Below are 16,480 nucleotides of genomic sequence, written 5' to 3' on the forward strand. Positions count from 1 at the left end.
ACAGAGGAGAAAGGAGAGAGGGAGAGAGAGAGAGAGGATGACAAAAATAACAAAAGCAAGTGTCTGTCTACTGACTTGGTATCTTCCACTGTTACATAAAGGACCCTGCACTCTCCCCTATCCACCCCTCTCACACCAAGCTCCTCCCCCTGTGAATGACCAATTGGTATGCTCCACAAAGCCCTAACCTGCTGTTCTCATCCAAATACTGTAGTTGACAGAGTAAGTTCACTCAGAGAGAAGGGTCTTGTACTGTTCCATAGAGAAAGGAGAGAGTGTGTTTGAGAGAGCCAGTGTGTTTCTTGGGAGTGCTTTGACTCTCTTTCTGTCCCAGGAGAGAAGGAGGGAGATGAGTTGTCCTGCTGAGGCTCTGAAGGGCTGACTGTTCCCCACCTCATCTCATCTCTGTGCCTGACTGTGTGACCTGACCCTCCAGTCCTCCTCAACAGCACACCTAATCTGATTCTGCAGCTCTCTCTCCGAAGCTGCCAGCACCATGAGCTCGTCTGGGGCAAACCTCCACAACAAGCGTCTACCCTGTGAGTAACTTTAAAGCTTCTTTACCTTTCTTAAAAACTACTCGAATGTGTAGGACTTGGAAAGACTATGTCACAATGGGAATATTCCACAAGTCATTACAGATCATTTTAGTCATTTATTCTGTATTGTACTGTACTGTTAAAAAAAAATCTATATACAGATGTGAGCCAGTTTTTTACAGCAGGAAAATAATCAGTTAACAGTTTTGTAGGTATTGATACATTTTTCATATGGGAAAATAAACTGACATTTCAAAGTTGAAATGACAAACTTCAGAAGCTTTTTTAAACCTCAAATACACTACAGGTTTTACATTTCCTGCATTGCAGGACAGTTCTCCTGCAACAGGGTGATCAAATTAAGATCCTACATCTGTAGTTTCAATCACTGTAATCCCCTATTGCTGAGCAGAACGCTACATAGAGAAAATTCCTGTCCATATTTGGGTAACTGTAGTAGCTTTACAGACAGACAAACCATTAAATATTTAGTGAAGAGAAACATAAACCAAGCCACAATCAGCATAACCTGTTCAAGTAATTATGGGTGCTTACCGATTCCTGTTGTTGTTGTTGTTGTGTGTGTGTGTGTGTGTGTGTGTGTGTGTGTGTGTGTGTGTGTGTGTGTGTGTGTGTGTGTGTGTGTGTGTGTGTGTGTGTGTGTGTGTGTGTGTGTGTGTGTGTGTGTGTGTGTGTGTGTGTGTGTGTGTGTGTGTGTGTGTGTGCATTGAAACGTTGACTATTCAGCCGATGTGGTAGGGACCTGGTGTTTGTTGATGTTACTAAGGCTGACATACTGTATGCTCTTTGCTAGCCAAATAAAGACTAGAATGGTGAATCATCCCCATGAGTAATGTACCATAATAACGCTTTAATCAGTGGGACTTTACTCAAGACGTTGAGGGTTCTTAAAGGGATACAGTATATTCTCATTTTGAATTGGGGCCTTAAAGACATCCAATGGTTTCACTGACATGAATCTCTAACTCCTAATGAGATTGTGTGTCTGTATCTATAGAGTGACTGCAGTGACATAGGGCCACAGACAGGCTGTCCTACAGACGATGCTCTCACAGAGAAACACAGAAATGCGAAATTGAATTTGTCGCAATAGGATCAGTCAGTCCGTGGCTAAATTTGATCAGACCATGACTGAGAGAGAAGACATCCGCTATCTGTGGGTTGACCGGTCCCAGTCCCAGTGCCCTACCTGTAGGTTCTGTATTGTGTGGGAATGTTCTGTTTGGAGGGGCACAGTGGTATGTGTTGGCTTGGAGGACTGAACAGCTGTTGTCACACTGTTGAAATGTTACATGACAGGCTGGGAATGATTAAGTGAATGCGCAGTTCGTATTGAATGTACACCAGATAAGACATAACTGATTGCAAACACACAACGTATTCTCACATATTTTTTATGTTCTTGCGGACATGGTTTTGTTGTGGTGCCAACCAGGCTCGGTGATCAAACATTGTGTGTCCCAGGTATCCCATTCAGGTATTCTACTCTCCACCAACCATGGTAGATCCCTTCCTTTTCTGACTGCACTAACTCCATTATATAGATAAGACTGGTGTCTCTCCCTGCAGCATTGCATGGAACTCCTATCTGTTCCCCATGTATGCTGGTGGCTCACAGGATGGCTGCTGCCAGAGTGCTCATTTTAAACAGAGCCAGTCTCCCACTGAGGCAGACACAGCATAGTACATTTCTGAAAGGTGGTGCAGCCCACTGTTGGATGGAGAGGTGGCCACAACAAAAGACTCTGGATTTTTTCCACCTGTACTAATATTACTTTATGACGGCAACAGCTGCAGTGTAGATAATGTAGTTGTTTTTCCCCATGCATGGCTGACCAACAGCTTGATGAACACACAATATCCATGGATGCTGTGCACATGCAATGTCCCATGGTGTGTGTATATGTCCATGTGTGTGTATGTACATTATGTATGTGTACACACTACAGGCCTTGAATGACCGTCTGTTCATATCTATTTCCACTTAGATCCTTTAATCTACACAGCCTAAAACCTTAGGCCTAAAACCAAGGCCTAAAAGCAAGTCCTCCTAATTAGTTTGGATCAAATCTCCCATCATCCCATTCTCTGCTTGGTGAAAACAAGCCCTGGTTCAGACCAGGTATACTTGTTAATGCCTACAGGCATATTGTAGTTCACTAAATACAACAACGCAGTTATTACTCATTATTCATAAATCTATCAGCATGTGCTGGACCCACAAATCTCTTACACATCTCCCACATCAACACAGGTATCACAGGTATCATTAGTATTGTATGGGAAATACATAGTGGTTTGGTTTCTGGTCTTTGCTGTTCACCATGGACCCACAACGATAGTGCCAAACTACTCAGGCTCATGAGAAATACCAACATCAACAGAATAGATCAGTGTAAGGCCAGAACTATTCTATTGTGTCCAGCCAAACATTCCAGTGATGCTCTCCATTGATTTGAAAATAGCAATGTGGGCTATTCATCACAAAAAGAGGATGAGCAACAAAGAGGTTCCAGGAACACCAGGAAAGGTGAACAATGTGATAGTTGATCTGTTGCCAAAGGGCATGATGAGTCATGATGGAGGAACTCAGTTGACCAACAGTGTCACCCTATCGATGCTTTTAAGTACATCCGCTCCCTCACAACACTCCAGACAAATTCTGCTCATTCATGGTGAGTGTAGTCTAATGGAGACGTCTCTCAGTTTTCAGCTTCTTGGCTTCAAAGTGGATGAGTAGTCTGCTTATGGGCCACATAGAGGGCACTGGCATAGGAGACAGAGGCTGACTGACCCATAAATGGCACTATTGTCAGTCCGGAGTGTGCTGGGAGAGGAGAGATGATGTCATTGTAGTATTTTCAGAGTGGGCATGTGGTGGTGCCAGTCTGGGATTCAACCCATTGCAAGCTCCCCACACACACACAGTCCAAACACACACATGCAACAATCACACACACACGCACACACACACACACACACACACACACACACACACACACACACACACACACACACACACACACACACACACACACACACACACACACACACACACACACACACACACACACACACACACACACACACACACACACACACACACACACACACACACACACACACACACACACACACACACACTGCTCAACTCTCAACATCAATAATTCACTCTTTTCGCAATTGGAACCAAGCCCAGATGGGAGGTTCAGGAGAGAGAGCAGGAGGATGAAAAAAGCCCCAAAATCAACGGTGTAAACCAAAAAACGACAAGAGGCATCTTCTACATAATTGTTAATGTTGTCATCTGTTTTATGAAAGGGAGGCTACTGCATGCCACCCTGTTCAGTTTACATAACCAGGGACAGTGCTTCACCTGCCAAACTCTTTCAATAAACAAAGTAATTGCACAGGGCTTCATATAATCTGTTCTGAAGCATTTTCTATGTTGCCCCCTTATTTGCAACAATTGATCCAATGAACTTCCAGTTACCTAGAGGCAGTCATGGCCAGCTGATGATCTCCATAGTGCCAGCTTTTGCCAGCCACTAGACTGTTAAAAGTGGAATTTGATGATGAGAGAGCAGCGGAAAATACATCCTCCTCAGCTAATGAGCCCCAATCAGAGTTGGCACATTCTTTCTCTTGGCTCTCCCTGTCTACTCATTCTTTCTCTGGGCTCTCCCTGTCTACTCATTCTTTCTCTTGGCTCTCCCTGTCTACTCATTCTTTCTCTAGGCTCTCCCTGTCTACTCATTCTTTCTCTAGGCTCTCCCTGTCTACTCATTCTTTCTCTTGGCTCTCCCTGTCTACTCATTCTTTCTCTAGACTCTCCCTGTCTACTCATTCTTTCTCTAGACTCTCCCTGTCTACTCATTCTTTCTCTGGGCTCTCCCTGTCTACTCATTCTTTCTCTAGGCTCTCCCTGTCTACTCATTCTTTCTCTAGGCTCTCCCTGTCTACTCATTCTTTCTCTAGGCTCTCCCTGTCTACTCATTCTTTCTCTTGGCTCTCCCTGTCTACTCATTCTTTCTCTAGACTCTCCCTGTCTACTCATTCTTTCTCTTGGCTCTCCCTGTCTACTCATTCTTTCTCTAGGCTCTCCCTGTCTACTCATTCTTTCTCTAGACTCTCCCTGTCTACTCATTCTTTCTCTAGGCTCTCCCTGTCTACTCATTCTTTCTCTTGGCTCTCCCTGTCTACTCATTCTTTCTCTAGACTCTCCCTGTCTACTCATTCTTTCTCTTGGCTCTCCCTGTCTACTCATTCTTTCTCTAGACTCTCCCTGTCTACTCATTCTTTCTCTAGGCTCTCCCTGTCTACTCATTCTTTCTCTGGGCTTTCCCTGTCTACTCATTCTTTCTCTGGGCTCTCCCTGTCTACTCATTCTTTCTCTGGGCTCTCCCTGTCTACTCATTCTTTCTCTGGGCTCTCCCTGTCTACTCATTCTTTCTCTGGGCTCTCCCTGTCTACTCATTCTTTCTCTGGGCTCTCCCTGTCTACTCATTCTTTCTCTAGGCTCTCCCTGTCTACTCATTCTTTCTCTAGGCTCTCCCTGTCTACTCATTCTTTATCTAGGCTCTCCCTGTCTACTCATTCTTTCTCTAGGCTCTCCCTGTCTACTCATTCTTTCTCTAGGCTCTCCCTGTCTACTCATTATTTCTCTAGACTCTCCCTGTCTACTCATTATTTCTCTAGACTCTCCCTGTCTACTCATTCTTTCTCTAGGCTCTCCCTGTCTACTCATTCTTTCTCTAGACTCTCCCTGTCTACTCATTCTTTCTCTAGACTCTCCCTGTCTACTCATTCTTTCTCTAGGCTCTCCCTGTCTACTCATTCTTTCTCTAGGCTCTCCCTGTCTACTCATTCTTTCTCTAGGCTCTCCCTGTCTACTCATTCTTTCTCTAGACTCTCCCTGTCTACTCATTCTTTCTCTAGGCTCTCCCTGTCTACTCCACACCTCATCTTTTTTATTCTCTTTTATATGCACATTCCTTCTTTTCACTTCCATTGAACTTTTTACTCCTTGGTTGACCTTTCTTATCTCACTCCTTTTAGTTTTTTTTATCCACTTTTCCTCCCAACTACTTCCCTCAAACACATCTCCAGAACAAGCAGTGAGATGGTGCTTGTTGAAATACAATCCCCCCTCTTACCCTCCCACACACCCTCAGCAACATGTCCTGTCGTAAAGGTTAACCAGTCTCATCTTCCCCAGTCCCTAACAGCATTACGTCACGTATTGTTGGTCCTGATCAATTTGATCAGCAGTCACTGTCACTACCTGTTGTTGTCTCACTGCCTGGCGATGTGCCAGCAGATGATTAATCTCTTATCCTGAACAACATCTAACACTGATTACTGGTGCCATGTTGTCATCCTGTGAAGAGAGAGAGAGAGAGGGGGATAGAGAGATAGCACAGGCTGTGCTCACCCCTCACTCTTTGTCTTCCACCGCAAGGAAACCTACATTTTCATGGCTGTGTCTTTGCAGTTTACTGTCAATTCCAAATGATTATTTAAGTAGGATTACTTCATTATTTTGGAAATGAACTCTGTCACTTTTATGAAACCACTTTTGCTTGGTGGTAGAGAATTTCCTGAAAATGACTGAAATGAAAATGGCCACAAACCAGCAGCCCCAGTGAAAGATCTAAAACCCAAAAGCAACTGGATCATCTAGAAAGCTAATCGTCCATGTTTTCTTCCCAAACACTGTCGATCTGAGGCCAGCTCTTCCAGTCACGAGGCCATCAGCCCCTCAGCCCTCACTATATCTGTATCTGACTAACACTAAGGTCTAATGTGAGTATGATACAGAGAGGGAGAGAGGTCCCTGTTGGAAAGGACAGTGTGCTGATGATGTCATGGTGTACCCCTTCCTAACCTTCCCGACATGCCTATGGAGTAAAATAACTTCCTCTCACTGGCGTCATGTCTTTAGAATCAGGTCCAGGCCCACTCCCTTACAGCCCTGCTTTTGTGTCTCAAAGCGCTTTTTCTGTTTTTCCCGTCAGAGTGGAGGATCTGGGTTTGTCTTTGTGTGGGGAGGCAGAGTGGGAAAGCTGACACGTCCGGCTCTGTTCGAGTCCGGCTCATTCCACACGTCCAGCTGGTACTGAGCCCTAATCGCACACTCTGTCCAACCCACAACTCATTCCCTGAGGGAGAGAGAGGGAGTGAGTAAAAACAACGGAAAAACCTTTCTGTAAGAAAGTCAGGTCAAACTTAAAGCCCTCTGACAATCTGCTTTCATCTGTTTTGTCCCAGTCTTCTCTCATCTGCGTCCCCCCTCTTCCTCCCTCCTGAATAGCCACTCTGTGTTGCTCACTGGCTGCCACTCTGGATGGCTTGTGGGGGGTTTGGGTAAGGAATGGAGAATGACTGACCGGAAATGTGATCTCAGCAATCGGAGACATTGTGACCCTGTCATTTTGTGACCCAGTTTTGTCCCTTGTGAAAAAGGGAATGGGTCAAAGGTAAAAAGGTCAGCTGTGAGTTCCACAGACCTTATTGATAAAGGTGATTAGATGGTAACAACATGGAATAGGAAAATCAATGGGAAGATTTGCATTGTTAACTACTCTCCCTTTAGCTCATGCATAAGTCAGGTACCAGGCCTCTTAAGAAAATACATCAAGCACCAATCAATCAATGTCAACCTGGTTGTAGGAACTATTGCACTAACATGAGGACAAGGAAAACACTGAGTGATCTAAAGTATGACCAAGCTGCTGTTCTCCAAAACTGCCGCAACATACTCTACTGTTATCAAACTTTATTACTGTGATACACAGTATTTTGAGATATACCCTGGCATGTTTTGATATTCCTCATATACCTGGCCTCAATTTCAGCCGGCATCTTGCTTTGTTAGCATGGCTCTCACACTGCCCTCATAATAAGAGAAGACGGGGGCATGTCTGATTGCATACCACCGTGAGAAGAGAAAAAGGAGTCACTCCCTCCCCGCATGCCAAGTGTCAGCTCTGCTCTGAGCGCACAGACCTCTCCAGTGACCTTGTTGAATGCAATCTATACCTGACATAGTAAAGCCACACTGGTCCATTGAGTTTTCTTTTTCTTTCTGCCTTTTGGGGGGGGGGGGACAAATGTTAAGAGCTAACATACAGTTTGTATTGTAGTGCTATTGTGTCACAAGACAGCCTTTCTTATCTAACAATATCTAATACTTATCTTACATTAATACACTTACAGTTGAAGTCCGAAGTTAACATACACTTAGGTTGGAGTCATTAAAACTCATTTTTCAACCACTCCACAAATTTCTCGTTAACAAACAAAAAAAAATCTGTAGTCTTTGCTGATTTCTTTTGATTTTCCCATGATGTCAAGCAGAGAGGCACTGAGTTTGAAGGATAGGCCTTGAAATACATCCACAGGTACACCTCCAATTGACTCAAATGACATAAATTAGCCTATCAGAAGCTTCTAAAGCCATGACATAATTTTGGGAATTTTCCAAGCTGTTTCAAAGCACAGTCAACTTAGTGCATGTAAACTTCTGACCCACTGGAATTGTGATATAGTGAATTATAAGTGACATAATCTGTCTGTCAACATTTGTTGACAAATTACTTGTGTCATGCACAAAGTAGATGTCCTAACTGACTTTCCAAAACTATAGTTTGTTAACAATACATTTGTGGATTGGTTGAAAAACGAGTTTTAATGACTCCAACCTAAGTGTATGTAAACTTCCGACTTCAAATGTATCTAATAGAACTCAAAGGGTTTTCGTTAATGGAATTGTCTCTAATGTCAAACATGTAAAGTGTGGTGTACCGCAGGGCAGCTCCTAGGCCCTCATCTCTTTTCTATTTTTATCAATATACTGCCACTGACATTAAACAAAGAATGTGTGTCCATGTAAGCTGATGATTCAACCATATATGCATCAGCAACCACAGCTAATGAAGTCACTGAAACCCTTAACAAAGAGTTGTAGTCTGTTTTGGAATGGGTGGCCAGTAATAAACTGGTCCTGAACATCTCTAAAACTAAGAGCATTGAATTTGGTTCAAATTTTTCCTTAACAGCAGCTCTGGGAGATTTGAGTTGGAAATGACAATGGAAAAAATATCTAAGGATTGTGGACTGATTTTAATCACTTCATGGAAACAATTATGATGAGAGAGGAGGAAAAGGGAGAGGAGAGGGGATGAGAAGAGAAGAAAGCAAAGGAAATGTGAAAGTGCTTCAGGAGCGAAAGACATCTCTGTCATTATATGGCCTTATTGCGTGCCTCAATTTAGCTGAATTGGTCAGATAGCTGCCTACATCACCGCAAGTTACGTTAGAAAATAGATGTGACGGGTGATGAAATTATGTTGCTCATTGTACTGAGTTACATCATGTACATACACAGAGCTCTTGTAATAGCCAATGAGATCTGATATGTTGTGGGTAAAGTTTGCTTCATGAAGGTGGTTCAAAGAAAATGCATCTGAATCATCACAGTGTGTGAAGGCAATATAATCCCAGACAAAGCACAATCATGGCCTAATTCCATGACTTCAAACGTGTAACTCATAGAGCAGACAGAATACCAATGTTATTGTTACGGATACAGGTATCCTGTGTGCATTTGTTTTCTCTCCTTCTGCACTAGTCACGGGTGGCAGTCATCAGTCGCCAATCAGTCGCCAATCAGTCAACAATCTGAAGACACACCTGCTCCTTTCCCTTACCCAATCAGTTGTCTCTGGAGCTATCTCTCTTTTGTTTTTGCGCCTACCTCTCACATTGTCCGTTATCATGTGAGTATGTATTGCTGTGGTGTATGGCTATTTGTTGGTGGGAAAAGTGGATACCAAGCCAAGTCGCCCTTGGGCATACATTACCTGTAGGAAAACTTAGAACTGGGCGGACCACCCACTGTATTTTAATTGGTTAGTTAGCTAGCTGTTCTTGAAGCATGCAAGACTAGCTTAGGGTTTTTGGATATTTATTATTTCTTTCCTTGGGTCCAGCTCAGACCCCCCTCCATTACTGTGTGTTTGAAAAATAAACCTAAAGTTTCCACCCCCCAGACTGCAGGGTCAAATGAGTTTGTAACAGTTATAAACAGACATAACTCATTGAATGTTTGGCAGGATGCAGCAGACTTCTCACCAGCCTTAATTTTTTCTGTGTCATTTTGGTTTTGTGCCTCTGGAGCGCTGAGAGTTTGCTTGGGCTGGTGTTAGAGGATGTCCTCCACATGGATCAGTGTCTTAGTGTTTGCCCAGTGATTCCCAATGGTGCCCAGTGGTGCAGACAGACAGTCAGGCCCAGGGGGGTGAGGTGAAGCCTTTCCTCTGCTGTCTCTCCTCCCCTTCCCGGATGGCCCAAGGACAGGGCTTTCAGACTGGGGGAGACAGGGAGTTGCTGTGACCGGCCTGCCTCCTTTTGTCACTAGACAGAGGGCTCCACAGGACCCATTATACCATTTGCTTACTGTAATGTTAGAGAAGCATGGGCCAAACAAAAGCAACACTGCTTTATGCGGTTCCTTGTCATGACTCAGCAAGGATTAAAACAAATTCAGCAATTAAGACGTTGTCACAGTGACAATACTATCAGACATCCACTTGGAGCTTGCAGCCCTGTGGTCGGAGGCCTAGTTCCTCTTCCCCCTATTATTATTTCTGCCCTGATACCTCTATCTGTCTTCAGCTTCTTACAGCCTCATTACTGTCTGAGGATGATCAGTGATCACAGCACAGGCCACATAATCTTTACATTATTCCCAATTTAGATCAGGTTTAAAAGCCTCATCCAATTAGCCCAATCCCTGCCTGTAGCTTCTCACTATGCCTAAATCCCCAGACAGTTTTGTTCAGTAGAAGGTCAATATATGGATGTGGTGAGAGGAGAGAGAGAGGGCAATTCATGTTTTAACACTTACAGAACTATGCTGAAAGCCCCAATGTAGCCTATTGGGTCTGCTGGGTGTAGGCTACTGTCATGACTCTCCTGTGAAGATCTGAAGGATCAGGTTACAGTAGGTCCGCTCTACAGAAGTTGGCCGTTTTATGATGGTCCTAAATACCTTGTAGAAACTTTTCCTTTGCACTTTGCAGGAGGAGGGGAAAGAAACCTCTTTGTTACAAGGAGATTCCTCCTGCCAAAATGGTAAAATCAAAAAGTTGAATAATGAGACAATATTTGTATAATCCAAACCAAACTGTTGGAATGGTCCGTGTGGACTGAAAGAACAATTATGTCAGATCAGTTGTTGTTTTGGGATCTCATTAAGGACGGTATAACAACATAACTGTATCTCTGAATGTGTATATTTCCCAGTTATCAGATTTACATCTAAATGTTGTGGAACTTATGTGATTAAATATGAAACTATTTGTGAGAAGATGAAATGTGATGTTAGCCTTCTAAATTAGAATTGTTTTTCTTATAAAAGTTTTAACCAGTCAGTGACCACACCCACGTGAGCACAGATATTATGTCGACATCATGGAATGCCCCTTTTTCCAGAGTTTATAAATGGACTCTAACGAAATTTACATTAGACCAGAGAAAGTGAGGACGCAGTCCACACGCTGAAATGGTTGCCATTTAAATGGAAACCAGTTACGTGCAGCTCCAGCTGACTACGTTACAAATGGTTAAGAAAATTAACATATTAGAACAAGCAGGCGGACAGTGTTGAACTGGATGTTACGAATGGTTAGACTCTACAAGACCAGTGGGGCCAACAGTGTGAGCTGAAAGGTACAAAATGGTTAGAAACTCTCTCTCAAAGAAGAAGACTACACAGGAACATTCAGTCTGCAGCTGTTTGAGTACTTCAGTCTAGTAAACTCGACCAAGGACCACCAGGTGGTATTTTGAAAGATCCATTCTAACAAGCACTTCCTCTGGAAGATACGTTCTAACAGACACCTGAAACCAAGAAGCTATGACTACAAAAGACATGGTGACCTCTGGAAGGACAACCAGAGACTTACACAACCCGAGAGTTTCTGTCCACTTACTCCCTGTAGATGGATCGAGTGTTTTCAACAGAGACATCAAAGACATACACATGAAAATGTACATTGCAATTCTTTCGAATGAGTGGCCGTTCATGTGCAAAGTATTCACATTTCCATGAGCATAGTTATCAGCTGTATGTATGTTAGTGAAATTCCTTTGTCTCTTCCTTCTCCTCTCTTTAGAATCCTCCATTTTGTGTAACAAGCCGTCATGTCGGTTTAGTCCACTAGGGACTTTTCATTGCATTGGGTAGTAATCAATGTGTAAGCTATCCTGTTTCTGTGTTAATGTAATTCTGTGTGATTATTTAGTTAGTAATCAACAATTAAGCCAATTTGATCCAGGCTGCATCACATCTGGCCGTGATTGGGAGTCCCATAGGGCAGCGCACAATTGGCCCAGCGTCACCCGGGTTTGGCGGGGTAGGACGTCATTGTAAATAAGAATATGTTCTTAACTGACTTGCCTAGTTAAATAAAGGTTAAATAAAACTAAACTAAAACAATTGTATATCGCTGATTCATCATTTATGCTAGGGTTCGTGCAGATATCCAAGAGTTTTGCGACATTCAGAATGAGACTGAAGGTAAATAAGAATTAATTAATTGACTTTAGAGTTTAGTCAGGAGATAGTAACTTGTTAAATCACTTTTCCCGTGGTGCCCCAGATTACTACTTAACTAATTGTTATATGATTAATTTTATCGCATAATAATTTAATGTGGCATGTAATTATTTTATAACATAACAGTCAAACACGTTAATGATAGTCAAGACACGACACTACCCACCACTTTATGATCTCACAGTACTTGTTCCATATTGCTTCGCTAACCCATTAATGAGTGTGTTTACAGATTGAGTTATAATGTTAACAGTGGAAGAAGAATTCTTGACATCTGTATACATGATGTGTTCAGGGAGCCCACCATAAAAAGGTGATGAAAACTGGAGGGTGGTTTACTCTGTGCCCAGAACACACTGGCATTCTTCAGTTCATTCTGGGTTCTTGCATTTCTCTTTCCTCTCTCCCTGTGTATACACTTCAGTGTTGTCCCCTCCCCTGGCTCGAGCAGCACTCTGCTTTATTACAATGGTTCTGATGAGGTGGAAAATATGATTGCATTCTGTCCTAAACAAGATTAATCTAGTAGGGGAATTGACAGCTGACCTTTGTAAAGCAATTGGTGGGTGTGGAGGGATTGAATATAGTACACTACGGTAAAGTGTGAATATCGTATATATTGATCTACATCTCTCTGGCCATCCACACTGGTCAGGTAAGTTATGGACCTGCAACAGTAAAAGCATTAGCTGTATCTGGATTGAATCAGAATACATGGAGCTGTGGAGTTGATGTTTTTGAATCCCAGTGGATTGTCAATTGCATATTCTACATGAAGAAAGGAATGCATTTATGATATGGGTTACAGGATCAATAATCAATCATATTTCAACGCAAGGCATCAGTATGAAATGTTTTACAGACATGTGCTATGATGCTAAAAGTGTCTGTTGCACTTGGTTATACCAAGTCTGCAAGAGGAAATGAAAAGCCTAAAATTCTCAACCCCAGAGTCTGAGATGACAGTTTCTTGTTCCCATGGCTTATTGTTGCCCCCTTCTGGTTATTGTTTGTTACAGATTTGTGGAGAAGTGTTGATTCTGCATACCTGTTAGACTAGAGTTTCTGACTGTTCTGTTGTTCTATGTTTCAGCGGAGACAGAGAATGCTCAAAGAGTCCCAGAATTGGACTCAGCCCAGCAGCTGAAACTGAGAGAGAGACAGCGCTTCTTTGAAGAGGTATTTCAGCACGATGTGGACGTCTACCTGTCCTCTGCCCATCTGCATATTCATGACTATAAGAGACGTGAGTGCAATCGGCATCACACATGTATGCACACATGTACCCTGATCCTAATCTATGCTTCATGTCCATACCCCTGCTCAACCATTACCCTAACCCTAGATTCAACTACACAACCTTCAAGTTCTCTCTCTCTCTCAATTAAATTCAAATAGATTTATTTTGACACGGGAAACATGTTTATAATGCCAAAGCAAGTGAAAAAGAAACTAAAGTGAAATAAATCATAAAAAATGAACAGTTAACATTACACTCACAAAGTTAGAAAGGAATAGACATTCCAAATGTCATATTATAGCTCTGCGCTCTCTCGCTCTCCGAAATGAGTTCCTTTTGCATCCCTTTGATATTTTAAGTAGAAATGCTGAATTGTAAAAATGCCTGTTAATATAGACCACATGGAAAATTCAATAAATCCCTTTTTTTTTTATTCTTAAAAAACATTTTTTTTTACATGTCTAGAATTGCTAAAGTGACAAAATTCAGAGTTTTTATTTTACTAGGCAAGTCAGTTAAGGACAAATTCTTATTTTCAATGATGGCCTAGGAACAGTGGGTTTAACTGCCTGTTCATGGGCAAAACAACAGATTTGTACCTTGTCAGCTCGGGAGTTTGAACTTGCAACCTTCCGGTTACTAGTCCAACACTCTAACCACTAGGCTACCCTGCCACCCCATGACATGCATCCTCTATGACTTCTAGGAAGATTTTAACCAACTTAACCCCAACATTTCTCCAGGTTTTCACCGTCATTGCAAAGCCCTAGCTATTTTGTTGTCAAAGTCATTTCTGAAGATGAGTAAATTTGAAGTTAAAAATAATTTCAAAGTCAAATCCTAGTGTAAAGCAGGTGAGCTGGTTCTACTCCTTTTGGCCATTTTCTGGTGTTTTGTGGTGGAAAACTGAGAGGGTCGAGCACAACACGTCAGCCCTGTTAGCCGTAGATAGACAGGCTACAAATCGTTTAACAATGTACATTTTTTTGTGAAGCTTGCATTTACATACCCATCCCTGTTGCACACAACAAGCTTCCATTCCTCCTGTCACAAGGGTATTTGAGGCTGAATTAAGATGACGTCGTCTACTCTTTTACGGTCATCCCTGTTACTTTATTTGGCACTTAATAGTCACTTACTATAGTATGTTTTTTTTTAAACCTACTGAGATGGGGAAAATGGCTTGTCATTAAGTGAACATGTGCTTTTTATGACAACGTTAAAATCAGGTGAAATAAAATGTTTATTTCCCACCAAGTTAAACTACTCAAAAGGCCTCTAATCCGTGGAACAACACTACTAAGTGTTGCTAAACATTTCCTTAGAGACCTAAAGCTGACATACAGTAAATGCCTCTAATCAACCACGTTTGTCTCTTGTGTTGTTAGCTCCCATTGGCAGCGTCTCGTCCATGGAGGTGAATGTGGACATGCTGGAGCAGATGGACCTTATGGACATCTCTGACCAGGAGGCCCTGGATGTCTTCCTCAACTCTGGGGGGGATGAGGGGGTACTGGCCTCCCCTCTGCCAGGTAAAGGTGAGTGGAGGGGAGACTCGCATCTGAGGCAGCCCCGTGTTGATAGTGTAGTATTTGGCAGAGTCTAGGCTTTGTCCCTCCCCTATACTAGCTGGCAACATTTACTGCAATACTGAGTGCAGCATTGATAATCTGTGGCCTAACATCCTTTTCATTTCACCCACAGTAGTTCATGGCAGCAACAACAACAACAATGAGGTCATCAGCCAGGGACGCTCTCCGCACAACACAGGTGGTTGTGTGGGGAAGTCCCGCATGTCCTCCACCTCCTCCACTTCCTCCACCAACAGCCAGAACACCAATGAGGATGGAAGGGAAACCCCTGTAGTCCAATCAGATGATGAGGATGTGAATGACGGCACACTCTTGCTGATGGGATCAACCCCAAGGAAAGATGAGAAGGATCGGCCCATCTTCTCTTCATAGAGGCCTTGCTTCACTTCCAATATTCACTAATATTTTGGACATACTGGTGCTGACAATTATCACTGAAACGGGACATTCACACACAGAGGTGTTCCATGGACTGGCAACTATCACTATCACAACATTTTCTTTACCCTTCATTTAGTTTTGTCTGAACTGTAAATATAAGGCCAAATCTTCTCAAAGCTTGCTGATCTCCATAGATACTTCTGGCATATAGATAACAAGATATTTATTTTTATTTCCTCATTTGAGATTCTAGTAGGGTCTGGCGACGTGTGATACGGACATTTGAGGAAGTACATTCCTGTGTGTACTCTACAGCCAGGATATGTACATAATAGAGTTGTGAAATATGCAACCATGTAAGCATGCTTTACTGTACTACAGACAGGGATTTACAATTGTGCAATTAAACACACAAAAACATTCTGTAGAGAGTAACTGCAATGCTGAGTAAATCTCACCCTTAGTTCCCGTATTCCTCAAAATGTTGAACCAATCCCAAAACACCTGCCTCAAATAAAAACTAAGGATGTACTGTATATATTGCATAGTGTTGCTTTCATTTTGATATATACAGTGCATTCGGAATTCAGACCCCCTTCCCTTTTTCCACATTTTGTAATGTTACAGCCTTATCCTAAAATGTATTAAATAAAAAAAATATTCATCAATCTACACACGACAACCTATAATGAGAAAGTGAAAAACATTTTTTTGAAATTTTTGCAAATGTATGAAAGAAATAAACATAAATAACTTATTTACATAAGCATTCAGACCATTTGCTATGAGACTCTAAATTGAACTCAGGTGCATCCTGTTTCCATTGATCATCCTTGAGATGTTTCCACAACTTGATTGGAGTCCACCTGTGGTAAATTCAATTGACTGGACATTATTTGGTAATTCACACACTTGTCTATATAAGGCCACACAGTTGACAGTGCATGTCAGAGCAAAAACCAAACCATGAGGTCTAAGGAATTGTCCGTAGAGCTCCGAGATAGGATTGTGTCGAGGCACAGATATGGGGAAGGGCACCGAAACATTTCTGCAGCATTGAAGGTCCTCAAGAACACAGTTGACT

The 16,480-nt window shown here is 42.4% G+C and overlaps 1 protein-coding gene across 2 annotated transcripts; it reads left to right on the forward strand.

Annotated features, from left to right (window-relative positions):
* Positions 1 to 199: 199 nt before the first annotated feature.
* LOC124003348 (dysbindin-like) lies at positions 200 to 16,084 on the forward strand. Of its 2 annotated transcripts, none has more exons than XM_046311519.1 (4): positions 200 to 539; positions 13,277 to 13,429; positions 14,812 to 14,955; positions 15,128 to 16,084. In XM_046311519.1, the coding sequence occupies exons 1-4, from the start codon at positions 497 to 499 to the stop codon at positions 15,385 to 15,387; spliced, it is 600 nt and encodes a 199-aa protein (XP_046167475.1). In that variant the 5' UTR covers positions 200 to 496; the 3' UTR covers positions 15,388 to 16,084. The 2 variants fall into 2 exon arrangements, with proteins under 2 accessions (XP_046167475.1, XP_046167474.1); XM_046311518.1 differs by having other exon boundaries at positions 201 to 539; positions 14,812 to 14,961.
* Positions 16,085 to 16,480: the final 396 nt, after the last annotated feature.

The sequence above is a fragment of the Oncorhynchus gorbuscha genome, linkage group LG18 (assembly GCF_021184085.1).
Source record: "Oncorhynchus gorbuscha isolate QuinsamMale2020 ecotype Even-year linkage group LG18, OgorEven_v1.0, whole genome shotgun sequence".
Lineage (NCBI taxonomy): Eukaryota > Metazoa > Chordata > Actinopteri > Salmoniformes > Salmonidae > Oncorhynchus > Oncorhynchus gorbuscha.

Excerpts from the sequence above, each read along its gene's own strand:
- LOC124003348 (XM_046311518.1), top strand. The coding sequence starts at position 497 with ATGAGCTCGTCTGGGGCAAACCTCCACAACAAGCGTCTACCCT. Across the intron at positions 540-13,276 it reads CCACAACAAGCGTCTACCCT|CGGAGACAGAGAATGCTCAA; the intron begins GTGAGTAACTTT and ends TCTATGTTTCAG. Across the intron at positions 14,962-15,127 it reads CTCCCCTCTGCCAGGTAAAG|TAGTTCATGGCAGCAACAAC; the intron begins GTGAGTGGAGGG and ends TTTCACCCACAG.